The following is a 21645-nucleotide window of genomic DNA, read 5'->3' on the forward strand; positions in this document are numbered from 1 at the left end:
AAATATTTTTGATTATCAAACAGTTATGAGCATTTTCTGTACAAAAGAATAATTGGGTTTGTGGATAAAGGTTAGTGAAAAAATGCTAATTAAAAAAAAAATGTCACTAAGTGCTGTAAGCGTAATGCAATTCTGAGTTACCGTTCTCAGTCTGGAGCCTAGCCTTCTGAGCACCGATGTCATTGATTTGGCGAACATTCTCATCATTTTTGGTCTTGATTTCACTGAGCTGATCCTCAAGGGTTCTGCACATCTTCTCAAGATTTGCCTGTAATTAACAAATATTACTATTTTGATGCCAGCATATACATAAACATTTATGTATTATTTATTATTTATGTATTAATTTAGTTTTTTCTTGGAACACATGCCTTGGCCTTAGCAACAGCTTCCATGTTGCTGGAGAGATCATCAATCTCCATTTTGTATTCACTCTTTTCTTTCTCGAGCTTCTGCTTGACGCGCTGCAGGTTGTCGATTTGTTCTCCAAGCTCAGCAACGCTGTCGGCCTGCTTTTTGCGGAGAGCAGCAGCAGTGGCTTCATGCTGCAGAGTGGACTCTTCAAGATCACGACGCAGCTTCTGGAACTCAGCCTCGCGCTTCTTGTTCATCTCAATCTGAGCAGCAGTTGCTCCTCCAGCTTCCTCAAGCCTCTCACTGATCTCCTCAAGTTCCCTGGACAGATCAGCTCTCTGTTTCTCAACCTTGGCACGAGCAGCACGTTCAGCCTCAATCTCTTCCTCCAGCTCCTCAATGCGGGCCTAACAGTGAATAATAACACAGTGTATTAAAACAATATATTATGTTATATTTGGACACTTTGCCTCTATCATAAAGAGAAAGCAATAAATACCTGAAGTTCCTTAATCTTCTTCTGAAGCTGAGCACCCAGAGATTGCTCATCTTCAATCTTGCTAAGAAGCTGGCTGATTTCAAAGTCTTTCCTGAGAAAATGAAACAATATTTGTATAATAACATGGACAGACAATATTATTGTAACAGTTGTAATATATAATAGTTTTGTTTTTATTTGTATGGTTAAAAGTACTTCTTTATCTTCTCCTCAGACTGCTGCTTGTCATTCTCCAGGTCCATGATGGATTCCTGAGCCAGTTTCAGATCACCCTCAAGCTTTCTCTTGGCTCTCTCCAGGTCCATGCGGAGCTTCTTCTCTTGCTCCAGAGAACCCTCCAGCTGTAGAAACACAATGCTTGTTTAGATTATCCAGAATTATTTTGTAAGTAATCCAGTTCCATGATTGGGTCATGTAACTCACATCATCCACTTGTTGCTCAAGCTTAGTCTTGGACTTTGTCAGAGTGTTGACTTTGTCTTCCTCTGCCTGAAGGTCATCAAGAGTCTGCTGATGTGCCTCTTGAAGGGCTTTCTTCTCCTTGGTGAGTTTAGCAATGCTCTCATCTTGAGCTGCCATCTCCTCAGTGAGGTTCTTCACCTACATTTTTGTTAACACATTTAACATATTGTTAGGAAATGAGACAATATAATATAAGATTTGAGAACACTTTATTTCCTTTCTGTCTTGTAAACAGTTCTGACCTTGTTTTCAGTGGCATGTTTCTCTTTCTCCACTTTAGCCAAGGTCAGCTCCAAGTCATCAATGTCCTTCTTGAGCTCTGAGCACTCATCCTCCAGTTTCCTCTTCTTGGCAGTCAGCTCAGCATTGATTTCTTCCTCATCCTCCAGTCTCTCAGTGGTCTCTTTGAGTTTAGCCTCAAGCTGGATTTTGCTCTTAATCAGACCCTCACATCTCTCCTCAGCATCAGACAGATTCTCAGATTCCTGTTTATTGGAAAATAATTAATTCAAAATAGAAATGCTATGTATGTTATATATTTGAATGGGTTTGGATTGTTTTTATGTCAAAATAATACTGACGGATGCCACTTGAAGCTGCAGATCATTCTTCTCTTGCAGCAGAGACACCATTTTCTCCTCAAGCTCCTTCTTTTTGGCCTCAGCCTTGGCCAGATCTTCCTTGCATTTTGTGAAATCCTCCTTCATGGTGGCCAGCTCCTTCTCAGTCTCAGCACTCTTCAGCAGAGGCTTGATCTTGTAGTACACCTTCATCCATGGCCAGTGTTTGACATTCATGAATGAGCGGATGTTGTACTGGATGGTGTAAATGGAGTCCCTGAAGGAATAAAAAAGTTAATTCTCCCACTGCTCTACCAAATGGTAACAGTATAACAGTATAAATTCCTTGTTTTTCTTTTATTAATTTTAAATATTTTGTAAATACCTCCTCTCTGTCATCTTCACATATTCTCTTCTCATGAGGTAACCACGACAAAGAGCCTGAGTCATTGTGACCAGAGAAGCCAGTTTCTCATCACGCATCTCCTCAAGAGTACCCAGCAGACCAGCCTTGAAGAACACCTGACACAAAGAACAGAAAAGATTAGCCTGAGTTTTCTGTTTGAGTGAGTCCAACTAGTATTGATCTCTTGTTTGGTAAATAATTACCTTTGTGTGTCCAAATCTGTACTGGTCATGGTCGATATCAATGGACCCCAGAAGCTTCTCAGAGGCCTTCTTGTTGTCAATAAACTGACCCTCAGGGATGACACTGGCATTCAGCACTTTGTATCTGTAAAAACATAAAAAGGTTTCAGTTGTTTGGTGTGAATACACCCAAATATTATATATTATTTATATTATAAATATATTTCAATTTTCTTTCTTCTACCTCTGCTTGAAGTCACCATAAAGGATTCTGCTGGGGAATCCCTTTCTGCAGATTCTGATACCTTCCAGGACACCGTTACATCTCAGCTGGTGGATAACCAGGAAGTTCTCCATAAGACCTGACAAATAGAACAACATGATGGTAGAAGAAATAAATGATGAATCAATATCTATTTATAAACAATAACCAATTTGAAATTTTCCAACTGAGAGGGAAATAATAATTTTTACCTGGAGTCTTAGACTCATTGGGAATCAGGCAACGCACAAAGTGAGGATGTGTGCTCCTCAAGTTGGTCATCAGCTTGCCCAAGTTCTCCTGTGGAGTAGAGAAATTATTGCCATTCATTCCTTATAGAGAAATGCATGGATGTTATTGACCTACAAATGTAACGTACCCTGAACTGTGAGGACACAGTCTGCATGGAACCACCCTTCTTCTTGCCTCCCTTGCCTCCCTTAGGCTCTGTTTAAAACAGTTAATTAAACAATATTTATGATTTCAAGCTAAAAAGTAGACAAGTTACATAGTTACATAGATATATTTAAAAATGCTGTTACCTTCAACAACAGGTGGGTAGAGGGTGGCGAGCAGTTTCACTGCAGACTTCTGGTACAGCTGCAAAACAGACTCGTTCAGTGGGTCCTTGTTTTTATCCAGCCAGCCAGAAATGTTGTAGTCCACAGTACCAGCATAGTGAACCAGGGAGAAGTGGGCTTCAGCCTTGCCTTTGGCAGGCTTGGGCTTCTGGAAAGCATTACACTTTCCAAGATGCTGATCATACAGCTTGTTCTTGAAGCTGGTGTCTGTTGCCTTGGGGAACATGCACTCCTCTTCAAGGATGGAAAAGATACCCATGGGCTGTTTTAAGAAAATACAAGTTAATATTTCTTCTGCTGAAATTAAAGGTTAGCTATTGTATTAATCAGATACTGAGTATGAAAGTATATTTTCTACTCACTTTCTCAATGAGCTCAATGCAAGAGGCCAAGTCCATGCCGAAGTCAATGAACTCCCAGATAATGCCCTCCTTCTTGTACTCTTCTTGCTCCAGGACGAACATGTGGTGGTTGAAGAACTGTTGCAGTTTCTCATTGGTGAAGTTGATGCACAGCTGCTCCATGCTGTTGAACTAAAGGTATACAAGATAGGGATGAGTCAGTATTCAGCATGTTTGGGTAAAATTTTGCTTGTGATCAGTGGAAACACTTACATCAAAGATTTCAAATCCAGCAATATCCAGCACACCAATGAAGAAATTTCTTTGTTGTTTTGTATCCAACATCTGGTTGATACGAATAACCATCCACAAGAACATTCTCTCATAGATGGATTTGGCCAAGGCGTTGACAGCATTGTACACCTACAAGTAGAATATATTAAAAATATTATTATATTTCAAGAAAGGGTTAAAGTTGTCTATAAATATTTTGCATTAAATAAAAATCTTACCTGTGGCACGGTCTGTCCCTTTGTGACAAACTCATTTCCGACCTTCACTCTAGGGTAGCACAAGGCCTTCAGCATATCAGCTGAGTTCAAGCCCAGAAGATAAGCGACTTTGTCAGCATCTGTCAAGAGTAGCAAACATGTATACAGTCAGAAACTGTGATCAGTTTTATTTGTGCTTAATAAGCAGAGAATCTGCACATTAAACTATAACTTTTCGATGGTAAGTCTCACCCTCTGTGCCATCAGGCTCAGCCTGCTCCTCACGCTGCTTTTGCTTGAACTTCATGTTGCCATGATGGAGAACAGCTCCAGTAAATTTGTAGATGCTCATCTTCTCATCATTACTAAAGCCCAGAATGTCAATGGCAGTCTAAACAGTAAAGATCAACATTGTAATTGATGTGAAATATTGGAAAATCTCATTCACTGTAGTTTTGAAGAGTCTCTTACGTCTGTGGCAATCAGCTCTTCTTTGTCATCAATGCTGGCCACTGTGATTTGACCCTGACTGCACATGGGGAAGTCATAGGGGTTGGTGGTGATGAGGGTCATTTCTGCAGCACAACATGTTTACGTTAAACAGGTTCTTAAATATTTTGCGTCTGAAAAAGATAAGGTTTGTTGTTTCTGTAGAGTTTCTTACCAATCAGCTCAGGTTTATGGTTGGTCATCATCTGGTAGAAGATGTGGTAGCCTCTCTCATCTGAAAGCTGGAATGATACTCTAGACTTCTCCAGAAGATCTGTTCAGACAATCATTAAATGTTATTTTAAATTTGTAACAAGCAGAATCATAGAATTCCACAATTTCTTAAAAAAATAAATGAACTGTTAATCAACTTACAGGTCTCAATATCAGCACTGGCCAGTTTGCCAGTTGTGCCAAAGTGGATTCTGATGAATTTACCCTTTTCAAGTAGAAAACAAGTCAAGTTGTAGACTGGGAACAGCACTACACCACAATATTTTTGTCAAAGTGAATTCTGTTGAAGTGAATAACTTACGAAACGAGAGGAGTTGTCATTTCTCACAGTCTTGGCATTACCATAGGCCTCAAGCAATGGGTTAGCAGCAATGATCTGGTCCTCAAGAGATCCCTGCAGCACACAATAATGTATCATTTAAATCAGTGTTTTAAAGTTTGACAATCTTGCAGATAAGTTTTTTAGTTTGGATTCATATTTTACCTGCATTTTGCTGGAAGATTCCTTCTTCTTGTCACCTTGTACTGCAACTGTAGCAAAGTACTGGATGACACGCTTGGTGTTCACAGTCTTTCCAGCACCGGATTCTCCACTGGTTTAGAATAAATGATAATTAGTCTTTAGCCTTTAATGCAATATAATTGAAGGAGGTGCAAATATTCATATCCTTTAAATACTTACGTAATCAGGACAGACTGGTTCTCTCTGTCTGTAAGATAAAAATATAATAATGAGTCATGTTTTTTTGAACACATACAATCATTGTTGTCAATGTTATAACATTATGTAATGAAATGCGAAACAACATTAATGTACATGAGAGGTTTGTTCCAACAGCAGGGATAAACAGTTTCCTTCATTTATTTTCTTCATATCTTACCAGTAAGCATGAACTGGTAGGCATTGTCAGAGACAGAGAAGATGTGGGGTGGGGCCTCCATGCGCTTTTTGCCTCTGTAGGCAGCCACCACTTCTGCGTCATACACTGGAAGCCACTTGTAGGGGTTCACAGTCGCGCAGAACAGTCCTGAGTAGGTCTGAGGCAGATATGAAGAGATTGTTTTTTATGAATAGTCGACATGGTTTTGTACATCTTTGAACCACACTTAATTACAGAAATATAAATGACTGTGCAGTCATGATATTTATTACTTACGTAGATCATCCATGCTGCATAACGCTCTTTGAGGTTATAAAGCACAGAGGCTTCATTGAGATGGGTCATCATGGCCATGTCCTCAATCTTGTCGAACTTAGGAGGATTCATGGGGCTGACATCATCCTCCTTAACTGTTCTCTCCTGTTAGAGAAAAAATAAGGTAAAGTTAGTTTTGTTTTATATCTATAATATATCTATGATAAAATATCATACATTTTTGCAATAATGCTCACCTCCTTGGTGTCAAGAACTTCAACAACGACTTTGCCGCCATCTCTGCTCTTGATTGTACCCTTAAGGTACAGCTCTTTTACATCAGCTACATAGCAGGCGGTCTTTGCATCAAAGGGCTTGCTTTGAGCCTCAATTCTCTCCTTCTCAGGCTTTCGGAGGTAGATGGCAGCTTTGCCGTAAACGGCCATCTCCGCGTCTGTACTCATGGTGGCGGCTTGCTAAAAAGAGAATATAAGTATTTTACTTGCAAGGTTTGTAACAGTAAAACCCAACATAAAGCTACATTCTCTATATTTCACAGCTGCTTCTCTTTACCTGTGTTAACGGATAGTTATAGATAATTCAGTATGTTGTCTTATTTACATCTCACTTGATTTATTCATACTTTTTGTCTTAGATGTTACTATATTTACATCTCACTTGACTTATCAATACTTATCATTCTAGAACAATTTCTTCAATTTCTTCTTCTCAAAATATTGCTTGCCCTTATTATTGTTTAGTTTTTAAAGTGGTATGTATTTAGCTGCCTTTTATTCCAGGTCCTGAAATGTAATTATTTTAAAATGTCCTGCTCCACTAACTACAAGCAATTTGTAGTTTTATAATTTCTGACTGTAGTCCTTCTTTTTCTCTGCATATTTATGATCATCCTTTCACCCCATTCTTGAATGATCGGGATCCCACAGGACCACAGGACCACCACAAATAGATAGACAGGTATTATTTGGGTGATGGGTCACTCTCAGCACTGCAGTGACACGGTGTTTGTTAGTGAGTGTTGTGCTGGTATGTGTGGATCAGACAGCAGTGCTGCTGGATTTTTTGAACACTGTGTCTACTCACTGTCCACTCTATTAGACACTTTTACCTAGCTACTTCACCGTGTAGAAGTCAGAGACAAAAGCACATTTGATGCTGCACAGTTTGTGTTAGTCATACTCTGGTTATTCATCAGTGTTTACAGGATGCTGCTTACAGGATACTGCTAGTGGTTTATTCTCTGACCACCAGTAACATAAGATGTTTAAAAACTCTGTGTGATCCTCTTATATCGGCACAACCCACAGTAATACCTCACCACCACCCAAATAATACCTGCTCTGTGGGGGTCCTGTGGGGCCCTGATAATTGATTTAAAAAGGTGAAATGAGGATAATAAGGTATGAAAAGTGGAGCTAAAAAAGAAGTTAACCCAAACATGACTCACTTTCTTCTCGCCAGGGACCAGAGGAAATCTTTACAGACCTGAAAAAGAACATGAACATTTCACAATTACTCTATGTAAAAGTAAAAAAAGAGTACAATACCAGTTGATTTCAGTCAGAGGCAGCACAACATCTTACCACAGGCAGGTTCTCAGTTCTCCTCTGCAACTGCTGCAGCCCCAGTCAGGCTTATATTGAGATTGTTGTGCACGCTAAGCAGAATCCATTAAAGGAAAGTTCAAACCTTTTGATTTATTTTAAGTCTCAGCCATCTACAGTCACTAGCAGAAATATTAGCTGCCTTACTGCTAATGACAAATTTTTTGTTAAATTGGCATTGATTTAGGTTACAGAAAATCTGCTTAATGTATTCCTTTTAAACCTTAGTATTAAACTTAAAATGAGTTGCTTGTAAAAAAAAAAAACAGAATAACATCCAATTTAAAACATTGTTATTTAAAGTGTGTATTGTTTCTTGTCTTCAACGGAAACAGTTATATTATTTGAATATACATATTAATTAGTAGAGTAATTTTAATGACTATTCAGTTATCAGAAAAGTAAAATTTATTAATAAATACATTAATTTGTTATATCTGGCAATGTTGGAAAATGCTTATTCATGAAACGTGACACTGTAACATTCTTGACCTACTGCTGTCCCTCTCCACACATGGACAGTTCTCACAAGTTGTGTATTTGCATATGACTTCTCTCAAGCAGGTCATCCCACTGGTTAAAGGACACAGTTCTTAAATATTTCACAGACTTCTTTTTAACCAGAACAAGAATAAATATAAACATGACAAGGCCAAATGATAATGGTTGATAATGATGGTCAGATGTGCAGCCCCGAGGACCCGCCCCCCTTGAGTTAAAGTACAGAAATATGCAAAGTTAGCAACAGGAAGAGAGAGCTGATCCTCCAAAAGGAGCTCCAGCTGACTCCTCACTGCTCACTCACTCCTGTTGCAAGATGCATGCATGAAACATGAAGAGGAGAAAAATAGACAATGGTGAGTGTAGCAGATATTAAAGACTCAATATAATGTTTAAACGAAATGCTACTAGTCTAGCTTTAATTGTCAGGGAGAACTATGTAATATATTATTAATAAAAAAAACTTTCATTAGCTTCACCACCATCTCTGCTAGCAGAGAAAAGCTACAGTATGAATGTTAAATTATGTCATTTATATGCAAAAATATAGACATAATAGACATATAGACATATAATCTAAATTACTAAGCCAGGGAAAGAAATATTCAAGTTAAGACCTTTTCCTTAGTTGTTTCCCTCCTAGATGTGGTTAAGCTGTGTTTAAGACCAATGTGGTAAGGTAAGTTACTTTCTCCTGATTCTGAAATTTGGAACTTGTGAAGAAACATCAAATTTTCTTACTGTGTTCAAAATAATGACATAAATTCTTCTCATAATTTTTTTTCAGACTGATCTCATCTCAGTCTTGTTGAAAACTATTCATAGAAGATAGGTGTCAAATCACATGATTTCCTACAGGTTTCTTCATCTACATTTCTGAAATATGTCAGCAGTTTATCAGGACAGAAGGAGACTTCATGCTTTTTTCATTTGTGTCTAAATCAAACCTGCTTCCCTTTTTGTAATTTTGTTTTTAAAGTTTTTTGTTTATTTACATATTTATTGCTTTGTTATTTTATTGTGGCTCTGTTGTTCGTACATTTATTTTTTCAATTGCATGTTTCCTCCAACATTGATTAGTTAAGTATTTTGAAAATAAAAAGATTTCTTTTTATGTTCTTCTGTTGTTGCATCATTTATAACATAGTGGGTTTCTCTAGGGCCCCTACAGACTCAGGTGTTTATGCAATTTCGACACATATCATTAGTGTACGGTAATATGGGAGGTGACTCAGACAACTTTAGTTTTAATTTAAGGCAAATTCCAAAAAGCCAGAAGATATATCAGATGGGTAGACGTGGGAACTTATAGGATGTTGAGAAGAGTTTTCTACAACTGATGTTGCATTGCAGTAAACAAAAACACCAGTGAATTACAGTGGCAAGGAAAAAACTACCTCATAGCAGGAGGAAGAAACCTTGGCAAGTACCAAGGCTCATAAGGGGAGCCCATCTTTTTCTGGTCAAACTACTTATAAATCATTATAAATAGTAAAAATCAAGACACATAGGTCTATTATGCTCTGGTGTACTGCTACAATTGGAATAGTGGGGATAAAAAAAAAATAATATGAACGGTAAAGCATGTTTACAAAATATATATATTTAATGTTAAATACATGTATGAAAAATAGTGAAAATAACTAAATGGAAACTTGGACTGATGCGCAAATGCAACAAACACCAGCTCTGTTCGAGTTTTAATTATATCCTTGGCCTAGTTAGTGGTTTCAAAAACCTTATATAGTGAAAGCATTATCTTGAGATTTGCAAAAAGGGGCATTTAAATAGCAGAGTATGGACTTTAATAGATAATGATCATCATCGCTGAATGATATAAAATTTTCTAGATGTTTATTTGGCCAAGTAGTCAAATAGGAATAGAAGAATAGAAAGAATACCAATTTAGCTCCATTCGTTCATTTACATTTCACACAGTGCCTCAAGTTTTTTGGAATTAAGGTTTTATTTTTCTGTAAAAAAAAAAACGCCAACATGGCTGGCATTATATAAATTTAGCTTATCTCTAGTGCTACACAATGACTTCCTGTAGGATTGATAAGGTAAGTTAGTTGATTTATTAATTGATTGATAATGGTTATTGATACCAATTTCAAAACTGAATCAGATAAATTCAGTGAGCAGCTCATTCCTGTCTGCCACTTGTTGCTGGCTCATGACTGTAAATATTAAACATATTAAACATATAAGTATGTTAATTTAGTGATATGAAGGACACAGTCTGTCATACTGGACATAAAAAGCAGGAACTGTAAGTAAGGTTAGCAGTATTGTACATGCAATTGCAACTAGTGCCAGCTTAATCTACTAACATTAACCTTCTAAAAGTGTATATGGCACACTTTTAAGTGTTATTACTTATTTTGATCTATTGGCGATATTCACTGTTCACCATACCTGCTCTTTCGCATTGGGTCATATCTGTTATATCTAGAGTTAGCTAATCTAAATGTGCCAAAATAAGAACATTCATGACTATAATAGCTTTAATATAATATATAATATAATATAATATATAATGGCTATATAATAACTAGCTTTAGTCATCTAGCTAGCTTACTTTTATACACTGTAAACAGTGGTTTGTACTTCAATCTTAACATTAATCCTAAATAAATGCTTTAATAAATACTTCCCCACATAAAAGTTATTTTATCCTTAAAAATCATTATAGGATCAGTTTTGAATAATATAAATAATTTCATTAATTTAACACTTTTTATAAAGTTTAAAGTATTTTTAACCAGTATTAATAAAAATCTAAATGACTCTCACCCTCACATTATTGACCTCACTGTCTTTGCCTCCTGATTTATAAGTTCTTATTGAATTTTATTTAAAAGAACTGTTTTTAGATTTGTGTTCTTACTTTATACAGTTATAAATCCCCTATTTTTGTATAATTTGCCATTAAAAAAAATTGTTATTTGGTTTTTGTTCTTGTTTTTCCATAATTTTCTTTTGGAATTCAGTTTAGAATAACTAATTTTTAGAACATGGCAGAACATAAAGAGTTGACTAGTCAAATATTGTAATACTTGAAATGTACTTCTAACTTTACAATGGACAATTTGGATTGTATAAACCCAGTTAGACTGCGGTTTACCATATTAAGTAATTTTTTGGTATTGTGTTTTCACAGTATACACAAAAGTATAAGGCACAAAAGCTTACCATGAGATAACAGGTTATTAAATTGGGGAAAAAATGTATTAAATTAAATATTTTCTGACAACATATTTTCCTTTTATTTCAGCATTCACATTTTAACAAATGACTATCAAACAAAACTATCAGCAGAAAAAAATTATAATCATCAAATATAAAGAGTAAATAAATCCACTCAGAAGTAAAACAAAAAAGCAAAGGAAAATAATAATAAAAAAACAATAATTTAAAGACTATAATATTTAAAATAAAATTAGAGATAAAATACCAGTAATAAAGTGTAAAAAGGTAAAATACTAAATAAATTGCAGATGTTAAAATTATAATAAATCAAACGATCAAAATAAAACAGATTATAATAGGTCAACTAAAAATGGAGTGACACCATAGAGTGAAGTTTTAGAGACTCCTGTGATACATTTCAGCTAATTAGTGCACCTTAGCTAAAAGCTGATTTATCCAGTTTAGTAAATATCTCAGTATCTAAAGGTTAATCCACTGGAGCAGGTTTGATCATTTATTAAGAGATGTATGTAGTTTATTGGAAGCATTGGTGTGATGTAAGATGGCACAGGACCTGTGAATGCTCTGTAGATGTGCACTGTGTACACAAACTTATGTCTTAGTTTACTAAGTAGTTAGCTAATTTGATGTGTGTGGTTGTATACAGACATACAGAAAAAGATTTGGAGGAAGAGAGAGAGAGACAATCGAGTCAAGGTCAGGCAGAGAGAGAAAAATGATTAAATCAGGCAAGCATTATACCTTTGAGATTTGTTGCTGTATAATGTATTGCTGCAATGATTATTCATAAACAATTTTAATAGAATTAATATTTGTCAGCATACCACTTAATTGAACTTCATGGCATTCTGAGAATGTGAGCAAAGCAAATCTAAACTGTTTTACAAACTGTATGATGACTTACATCCATGTTTCTTTCTTTAATGTAGTGCCATTAAAATATGCAATGAAATATTTGCAGAAATGTGAGGGGTGTACTTCTGTAACTTTTGTTAGATACTTTACATATATCTATATGTGTATTTACTTGACATATGTGTGTACAGATGCATACCAATCTGTACAAGTGGATGAGTGAATGTCCACATGGATAATAGCTTTTATAATTAATGATAGCTATTTTGGGTCTTAGTAGAATTCCAGCTTCAACAAACAAAAGAGAAAGTGGCCAAATGTGAGAAGGACATCAGGGAGCATGGGACTAAATAAAAGGTATATAAAGAACAGATAAGTATTTCACTCATATAAACTACAGTGAATGCTTATGTTGGATAGGAACTGTCAACGAGATTGCTGTAGGCTACAAGAACAGGAGTAAATTCATCCAGAGAACATGGAGCTGTCCCAGTAAGTGAGAATTCTTACACAATCAGAAGATCCTCATAAGCCTCATATCATTATGGATTTCCATACCAATGATGTGGACACAAGTGATGCAGTTATATACCTTTTTATTGAACAGGAATTGACAAACATATGCTGCTAAAGTCATATTGTATAAAAACAGCAGAATCCCGCAGCAGAGATTTACTCTTCTTTGGCCTGGAAAAGAGAGAAAGTAATTGTTAACTCTGAAGTTTTCCTTATCAAAGGGCAGGAGCAACACATATTTGTTTTTTATTTCATTTTGTGGACATTCTCTTTGATAAAAGGTGTTTGTGTATCTTAGTAAATGGGTTTCCTTTTCTACTTACCTTGCCACTATCACGGCTCTTGGCTCTGAGCTTGTTAACCTGAGACTCAGCAATGTCAGCACGCTCTTCAGCCTCCTCCAGGTCATGCTGTGCCTTTCTAAGCTTAGACAGGTGACCATTGGCTTGTTCCTCCTGTACAGGTTGTAGAAAGAAGCAAAATATGTATGTGAGATTTATGTAATGTTTTGCATATTTTAGCCAAGGCATTATGTGCAGGATCAAAATGCTTAAAGAAATGTGACTTACAGCTTCCTCAGCTTGTCTCTTGTAAGCCTTGACCTTCAGCTGCAGCTTGTCAACCAGATCCTGCAGCCTGGTGAGATTCTTCTTGTCCTCCTCAGTCTACAAATCATACAGCTATTAGTTTACATTTATTACTGTGAACACTATCCTCGTTACTTTACTTGGGAAGATTTTGTACCTGGTAAGTGAGTTCCTTCACTCTTCTCTCGTATTTGCGGACACCCTTAACAGCATCGACTCCACGCCTCTGTTCAGCCTCAACTTCAGCTTCCAGCTCACGCACCTGTATGAGTACAAATGTAAAAACCTCTTCATCTCTTCAAGAATATTTCCGATATTAACTACTCCCTCTCTGTATGTCAAAGACTGAGCATTGAGTAAATCTTTGCCTCCAGTTAGAACTTACCCTGGACTCAAGTTTCTGGAGTTGTTTCTTTCCACCCTTCATGGCCAGATTCTCAGCCTCATCCAGGCGGTGCTGCAGGTCTTTCACTGTGACCTCCAGGTTCTTCTTCATCCTCTCCAGGTGAGCACTGGTGTCCTGCTCCTTCTTGAGCTCCTCTGCCATCATTGCAGCCTGATTAATCAAACAACATGAGATTAGATTTTGCAGTAAACTATAAAACAATACCAATGACAAAGTAACGACAAGCACTTACATCAGTAATGGCTTTCTTGGCCTTATCCTCTGCATTTCTTGCTTCCTGCACAGTGTCATCCACCTCACCTTGGACTTGAACAAGGTCAGCCTCGAGCTTCTTCTTGGTGTTCAGCAGACTTGTGTTCTGAAAGAAACAGTCATTATTAGTTGTTCTAATAAAATTAGGTACATTTTTCAGTTGTATAATAAGAGTGTTGTAATACCTGAGAGTGGAGCAGTGCAACACGCTCACTGGCATCCACCAGCTCTTGCTCGGCCACCTTGCGACCTCTCTCTGTCTGCTCCAGGGCAGCTCTGAGCTCCTCAATCTCAGCCAACATCAGAGTGTTCCTGCGCTCCACCATGGCCACCTGTTCCTTCATGTCTTCTTGTCCCCTCACAGCATCATCAAGGTGCAGCTGGGCATCCTAAGATTATAAAATAAAAAGGGCCTATTAAGTATTGCTTTAAATTGAGTATCTAACAAGCCTGACGCTATATGGAAATTCTGTGAATGGATTTGCTAAAACTTTTTGAATCTGTTCTAACTGGAGGAACATATGTGCATAATTCCATGATATTAACACTTCTCCAACTAAGAGGATGGATTAATTCTGTTTTTTTAAAATGACAGTCTATAACATTTTGGTGAGAATGTGTAATTGGGGAAAACAAACAGAAAAAACTCTTGGTTAAATCTGGAGATATTCAAAGGGATTGTTGTTAAAGAGTGATAATATATGCTTTCATAATTTATAAAGAAAATACCTTCAGTTGTCCCTGCACATTCCTCAGTTGTTTCTGGGCCTCAGATGCTTGGCGATTGGCGTGGCTCAGCTGAATTTCCATCTCATTGAGATCTCCTTCCATCTTCTTCTTGATTCTCAAAGCATCATTCCTGCTTCTGACCTCAGAGTCCAGAGTGCTCTGCATGGATTCAATCACTCTCTGGCTGTTCCTCTTGATCTGCTCCATCTCCTCATCCTTCTCTGCAAGCTTCCTGTCAACTTCACCCTTGACCTGGTTGAGCTCAAGCTGGACACGGAGAATCTTGGACTCCTCATGCTCCAGAGTACCCTGTAAAAAAACGAATAAATGTTTCATGAGAACAATTGGCTGCATAAACTGTAGACTGTAAACCAACTGAAAAGTAAAGTATATTGAATTCTACCTCTGCCTCTTCCAGGGCAGTCTGAATCTCTGCCTTCTCAGTCTCCACTGTCTTCTTGGCCTTCTCCAGCTCATGAATGCTCTTTCCAGTCTCACCAATCTGTTCAGTCAGATCTGAGATCTCCTCTGTAACAAAAGAAACATTGTATTTTGATTAATTTTGATTAATATTTTGATTAATGTTCATTAAAAAGTCTTGTTGTTAAAACTGTATCAAGAGTTAGTCTTGGACTGTTGTTACATACGTTGCAGATTCTTGTTCTCTCTCTTGAGGGTCTCCAGTTGGTCAAGAGCTTCCTCATAAGAGTTCTTCATCTTGAAGAGTTCAGTGCTCAGACCACGAGCCTCCTTCTGGGCTCCCTCCAGCTCTGCCTGACCCTCCTCAAACTTCTGCTTCCATTCTGCCAAGACCTGTTTGTGGAGACATAATGGTCAATTCACAATAAAGCCCAATAAACAGACACCAGAGAAATTATACTTTTGCGTGATTAAGATTGTTCATCATTAAATCAAATATTCAGACCATTTACCTTGTCAAAGTTCCTCTGCTTCTTGTCAAGATTGGCAGCCAAAGCATTGGCTCTCTCCACATCAATCATGAGGTCCTCCACCTCACCCTGGAGTCTCTGCTTGGTTTTCTCCAGAGAGGCACACTTGGAGTTCACAGCCTCAATTTGTTCCTCAGCCTCCTGAAGACGCTGTGCCAGCTTCTTCCTATTTAAATTATATTTCATAATAGATTTTAATGTGTGACTTATTGATATTTTCATTGTAAAAGCTATTCGTATCAAGAAGAGCTTTTGTTCCTACTTTGCCTCCTCAAGCTCCTCAGTGCGCTGGATGGCATCAGTTTCATATTTAGACCTCCACTGGGCCACCTCGCTGTTGGCCTTAGACATTGAACGCTGAAGCTCAGCCTTTGCTTCCTGCTCCTCCTCAAACTGCTCCCTGAGAAGGTCACAGTCATGACGAGCAGACTGCAGTCCATGGGCCAGGGCATTCTTTGCCTGTGAAACAAACAAAACAGATGTCCAAATTTAAGAACGTCAAATTTACAGTGATTTAATGCTATGTTTTATTATTGATTTGAAGAACATGGTAAAAAAAAGTCAGCTGATGAAGTGAGAATTTAACATGGTTTCAAACCTTTTTAGCTAGTCAGAATAAAAAGAATGAAGAGAAATACCATCTTACTACTAACTTCGGACAAAAATGGAAGTCATTTACTGTCATTTACAGTACAGATAAAAAGAGAGCATGTGCTGAAAAACCCTTTTATAAATGATTGGTGTTAATTTATGTTTTCCTTTACCTTAACCTCTTCCTCAATCTGCCTCTTAAGCTCCTCAATTTGCTGAGTAAAGGCCTGTTTTCCTCTGGTCAGCTGAGAAACCAGAGATTCCTTCTCCTCCAGCTGGCGCCCAAACTCACCTGCACACATTGGAAAATATTTTTGATTATCAAACAGTTATGAGCATTTTCTGTACAAAAGAATAATTGGGTTTGTGGATAAAGGTTAGTGAAAAAATGCTAATTAAAAAAAAAAAGTCACTAAGTGCTGTAAGCGTAATGCAATTCTGAGTTACCGTTCTCAGTCTGGAGCCTAGCCTTCTGAGCACCGATGTCATTGATTTGGCGAACATTCTCATCATTTTTGGTCTTGATTTCACTGAGCTGATCCTCAAGGGTTCTGCACATCTTCTCAAGATTTGCCTGTAATTAACAAATATTACTATTTTGATGCCAGCATATACATAAACATTTATGTATTATTTATTATTTATGTATTAATTTAGTTTTTTCTTGGAACACAAACCTTGGCCTTAGCAACCGCTTCCATGTTGCTGGAGAGATCATCAATCTCCATTTTGTATTCACTCTTTTCTTTCTCGAGCTTCTGCTTGACGCGCTGCAGGTTGTCGATTTGTTCTCCAAGCTCAGCAACGCTGTCGGCCTGCTTCTTGCGGAGAGCAGCAGCAGTGGCTTCATGCTGCAGAGTGGACTCTTCAAGATCACGACGCAGCTTCTGGAACTCAGCCTCGCGCTTCTTGTTCATCTCAATCTGAGCAGCAGTTGCTCCTCCAGCTTCCTCAAGCCTCTCACTGATCTCCTCAAGTTCCCTGGACAGATCAGCTCTCTGTTTCTCAACCTTGGCACGAGCAGCACGTTCAGCCTCAATCTCTTCCTCCAGCTCCTCAATGCGGGCCTGTTCGTGAATAATAACACAGTGTATTAAAACAATATATTATGTTATATTTGGACACTTTGCCTCTATCATAAAGAGAAAGCAATAAATACCTGAAGTTCCTTAATCTTCTTCTGAAGCTGAGCACCCAGAGATTGCTCATCTTCAATCTTGCTAAGAAGCTGGCTGATTTCAAAGTCTTTCCTGAGAAAATGAAACAATATTTGTATAATAACATGGACAGACAATATTATTGTAACAGTTGTAATATATAATAGTTTTGTTTTTATTTGTATGGTTAAAAGTACTTCTTTATCTTCTCCTCAGACTGCTGCTTGTCATTCTCCAGGTCCATGATGGATTCCTGAGCCAGTTTCAGATCACCCTCAAGCTTTCTCTTGGCTCTCTCCAGGTCCATGCGGAGCTTCTTCTCTTGCTCCAGAGAACCCTCCAGCTGTAGAAACACAATGCTTGTTTAGATTATCCAGAATTATTTTATGAGTAATCAGTTCCATGATTGAGTCATGTAACTCACATCATCCACTTGTTGCTCAAGCTTAGTCTTGGACTTTGTCAGAGTGTTGACTTTGTCTTCCTCTGCCTGAAGGTCATCAAGAGTCTGCTGATGTGCCTCTTGAAGGGCTTTCTTCTCCTTGGTGAGTTTAGAAATGCTCTCATCTTGAGCTGCCATCTCCTCAGTGAGGTTCTTCACCTACATTTATGTTAACAAATTTAACATATTGTTAGGAAATGAGACAATATAATATAAGATGTGAAGACAGTTTATTTCCTTTCTGTCTTTTAAACAGTTTTGACCTTGTTTTCAGTGGCATGTTTCTCTTTCTCCACTTTAGCCAAGGTCAGCTCCAAGTCATCAATGTCCTTCTTGAGCTCTGAGCACTCATCCTCCAGTTTCCTCTTCTTGGCAGTCAGCTCAGCATTGATTTCTTCCTCATCCTCCAGTCTCTCAGTGGTCTCTTTGAGTTTAGCCTCAAGCTGGATTTTGCTCTTGATCAGACCCTCACATCTCTCCTCAGCATCAGACAGATTCTCAGATTCCTGTTTATTGGAAAATAATTAATTCAAAAAAGGAATGCTATGTATGTTATACATTTGAATGGGTTTGGATTGTTTTTATGTCAAAATAATACTGACGGATGCCACTTGAAGCTGCAGATCATTCTTCTCTTGCAGCAGAGACACCATTTTCTCCTCAAGCTCCTTCTTTTTGGCCTCAGCCTTGGCCAGATCTTCCTTGCATTTAGCGAAATCCTCCTTCATGGTGGCCAGCTCCTTCTCAGTCTCAGCACTCTTCAGCAGGGGCTTGATCTTGTAGTACACCTTCATCCATGGCCAGTGTTTGACATTCATGAATGAGCGGATGTTGTACTGGATGGTGTAAATGGAGTCCCTGAAGGAATAAAAAAGTTAATTCTCCCACTGCTCTACCAAATGGTAACAGTATAACAGTATAAATTCCTTGTTTTTCTTTTATTAATTTTAAGTATGTTGTAAATACCTCCTCTCTGTCATCTTCACATATTCTCTTCTCATGAGGTAACCACGACAAAGAGCCTGAGTCATTGTGACCAGAGAAGCCAGTTTCTCATCACGCATCTCCTCAAGAGTACCCAGCAGACCAGCCTTGAAGAACACCTGAAACAAAGAACAGAAATGGTTAGCCTGAGTTTTCTGTTTGAGTGAGTCCAACTAGTATTGATCTCTTGTTGTGGTGAATAATTACCTTTGTGTGTCCAAATCTGTACTGGTCATGGTCGATATCAATGGACCCCAGAAGCTTCTCAGAGGCCTTCTTGTTGTCAATAAACTGACCCTCAGGGATGACACTGGCATTCAGCACTTTGTATCTGTAAAAACATTGAAATGTTTTAGTTGTTTGGTGTGAATACACCCAAATATTATATATTATATATATTATAAATATATTTCAGTTTTCTTTCTTCTACCTCTGCTTGAAGTCACCATAAAGGATTCTGCTGGGGAATCCCTTTCTGCAGATTCTGATACCTTCCAGGACACCGTTACATCTCAGCTGGTGGATAACCAGGAAGTTCTCCATAAGACCTGACAAATAGAACAACATGATGGTAGAAGAAATAAATGATGAATCAATATCTATTTATAAACAATAACCAATTTGAAATTTTCCAACTGAGAGTGAAATAATAATTTTTACCTGGAGTCTTAGACTCATTGGGAATCAGGCAACGCACAAAGTGAGGATGTGTGCTCCTCAAGTTGGTCATCAGCTTGCCCAAGTTCTCCTGTGGAGTAGAGAAATTATTGCCATTCATTCCTTATAGAGAAATGCATGGATGTTATTGACCTACAAATGTAACGTACCCTGAACTGTGAGGACACAGTCTGCATGGAACCACCCTTCTTCTTGCCTCCCTTGCCTCCCTTAGGCTCTGTTTAAAACAGTTAATTAAACAATATTTATGATTTCAAGCTAAAAAGTAGACAAGTTTAGCAGTTACATAGATATATTTAAAAATGCTGTTACCTTCAACAACAGGTGGGTAGAGGGTGGCGAGCAGTTTCACTGCAGACTTCTGGTACAGCTGCAAAACAGACTCGTTCAGTGGGTCCTTGTTCTTATCCAGCCAGCCAGAAATGTTGTAGTCCACAGTACCAGCATAGTGAACCAGGGAGAAGTGGGCTTCAGCCTTGCCTTTGGCAGGCTTGGGCTTCTGGAAAGCATTACACTTTCCAAGATGCTGATCATACAGCTTGTTCTTGAAGCTGGTGTCTGTTGCCTTGGGGAACATGCACTCCTCTTCAAGGATGGAGAAGATACCCATGGGCTGTTTTAAGAAAATACAAGTTAAAAATGTATCGGCTGAAATGAAAGGTTAGCTATTGTACTAATCAGATACTGAGTATGAAAGTATATTTTCTACTCACTTTCTCAATGAGCTCAATGCAAGAGGCCAAGTCCATGCCGAAGTCAATGAACTCCCAGACAATGCCCTCCTTCTTGTACTCTTCTTGCTCCAGGACGAACATGTGGTGGTTGAAGAACTGCTGCAGTTTTTCATTGGTGAAGTTGATGCACAGCTGCTCCATGCTGTTGAACTAAAGGTATACAAGATAGGGATGAGTCAGTATTCAGCATGTTTGGATACAATTTTGCTTGTGATCATTGGAAACACTTACATCAAAGATTTCAAATCCAGCAATGTCCAGCACACCAATGAAGAAATTTCTTTGTTGTTTTGTATCCAACATCTGGTTGATACGAATAACCATCCACAAGAACATTCTCTCATAGATGGATTTGGCCAAGGCGTTGACAGCATTGTACACCTACAAGTAGAATATATTAAAAATATTATTATATTTCAAGAAAGGGTTAAAGTTATCCATAAATGTTTTGCAATAAATAGAAATCTTACCTGTGGCACGGTCTGTCCCTTTGTGACAAACTCATTTCCGACCTTCACTCTAGGGTAGCACAAGGCCTTCAGCATATCAGCTGAGTTCAAGCCCAGAAGATAAGCGACTTTGTCAGCATCTGTCAAGAGTAGCAAACATGTATACAGTCAGAAACTGTGATCAGTTTTATTTGTGCTTAATAAGCAGAGAATCTGCACATTACACAATAACATTTCGATGGTAAGTCTCACCCTCTGTGCCATCAGGCTCAGCCTGCTCCTCACGCTGCTTTTGCTTGAACTTCATGTTGCCATGATGGAGAACAGCTCCAGTAAATTTGTAGATGCTCATCTTCTCATCATTACTAAAGCCCAGAATGTCAATGGCAGTCTAAACAGTAAAGATCAACATTGTAATTGATGTGAAATATTGGAAAATCTCATTCACTGTAGTTTTGAAGAGTCTCTTACGTCTGTGGCAATCAGCTCTTCCTTGTCATCAATGCTGGCCACTGTGATTTGACCCTGACTGCACATGGGGAAGTCATAGGGGTTGGTGGTGATGAGGGTCATTTCTGCAGCACAACATGTTTACGTTAAACAGGTTCTTAAATATTTTGCGTCTGAAAAAGATAAGGTTTGTTGTTTCTGTAGAGTTTCTTACCAATCAGCTCAGGTTTATGGTTGGTCATCATCTGGTAGAAGATGTGGTAGCCTCTCTCATCTGAAAGCTGGAATGATACTCTAGACTTCTCCAGAAGATCTGTTCAGACAATCATTAAATGTTATTTTAAATTTGTAACAAGCAGAATCATAGAATCATAAAATTGTAAAAAACTGTTAATCAACTTACAGGTCTCAATATCAGCACTGGCCAGTTTGCCAGTTGTGCCAAAGTGGATTCTGATGAATTTACCCTTTTCAAGTAGAAAACAAGTCAAGTTGTAGACTGGGAACAGCACTACACCACAATATTTTT

At 38.0% G+C, this 21645-nt stretch overlaps 2 protein-coding genes across 2 annotated transcripts in view; both read right to left on the reverse strand.

Annotated features, from left to right (window-relative positions):
- The window catches only part of LOC103043084 (uncharacterized), a 90612-nt gene that overhangs the window by 3717 nt on the left and 65250 nt on the right, over nucleotides 1-21645 (reverse strand). The window contains 10 exon segments of the mRNA XM_049466505.1: nucleotides 14138-14341; nucleotides 14682-14990; nucleotides 15085-15209; nucleotides 15329-15494; nucleotides 15614-15797; nucleotides 15894-16090; nucleotides 16396-16514; nucleotides 16670-16796; nucleotides 16900-17289; nucleotides 17382-17472. Of these exon segments, the coding sequence (XP_049322462.1) occupies nucleotides 14138-14341; nucleotides 14682-14990; nucleotides 15085-15209; nucleotides 15329-15494; nucleotides 15614-15797; nucleotides 15894-16090; nucleotides 16396-16514; nucleotides 16670-16796; nucleotides 16900-17289; nucleotides 17382-17472 (1912 nt within the window).
- Nucleotides 333-7634, reverse strand: LOC103033442 (myosin heavy chain, fast skeletal muscle-like). Its single transcript, XM_049473415.1, has 27 exons — nucleotides 7602-7634; nucleotides 7466-7503; nucleotides 6255-6473; nucleotides 6019-6162; nucleotides 5743-5899; nucleotides 5544-5571; nucleotides 5346-5454; nucleotides 5163-5255; nucleotides 5003-5066; nucleotides 4803-4901; nucleotides 4610-4713; nucleotides 4391-4529; nucleotides 4160-4278; nucleotides 3921-4070; nucleotides 3669-3839; nucleotides 3268-3568; nucleotides 3105-3172; nucleotides 2938-3025; nucleotides 2708-2825; nucleotides 2485-2608; nucleotides 2261-2397; nucleotides 1897-2152; nucleotides 1558-1800; nucleotides 1277-1453; nucleotides 1049-1194; nucleotides 854-944; nucleotides 333-761 (listed from the first exon to the last, which is right to left on the reverse strand). Exons 3-27 carry the CDS (start codon nucleotides 6459-6461, stop codon nucleotides 348-350), a joined length of 3747 nt encoding a protein of 1248 aa, XP_049329372.1. The 5' UTR covers nucleotides 6462-6473; nucleotides 7466-7503; nucleotides 7602-7634; the 3' UTR covers nucleotides 333-347.

Source organism: Astyanax mexicanus, chromosome 1 (genome assembly GCF_023375975.1).
Source record: "Astyanax mexicanus isolate ESR-SI-001 chromosome 1, AstMex3_surface, whole genome shotgun sequence".
Taxonomy (NCBI): Eukaryota; Metazoa; Chordata; class Actinopteri; order Characiformes; family Acestrorhamphidae; genus Astyanax; species Astyanax mexicanus.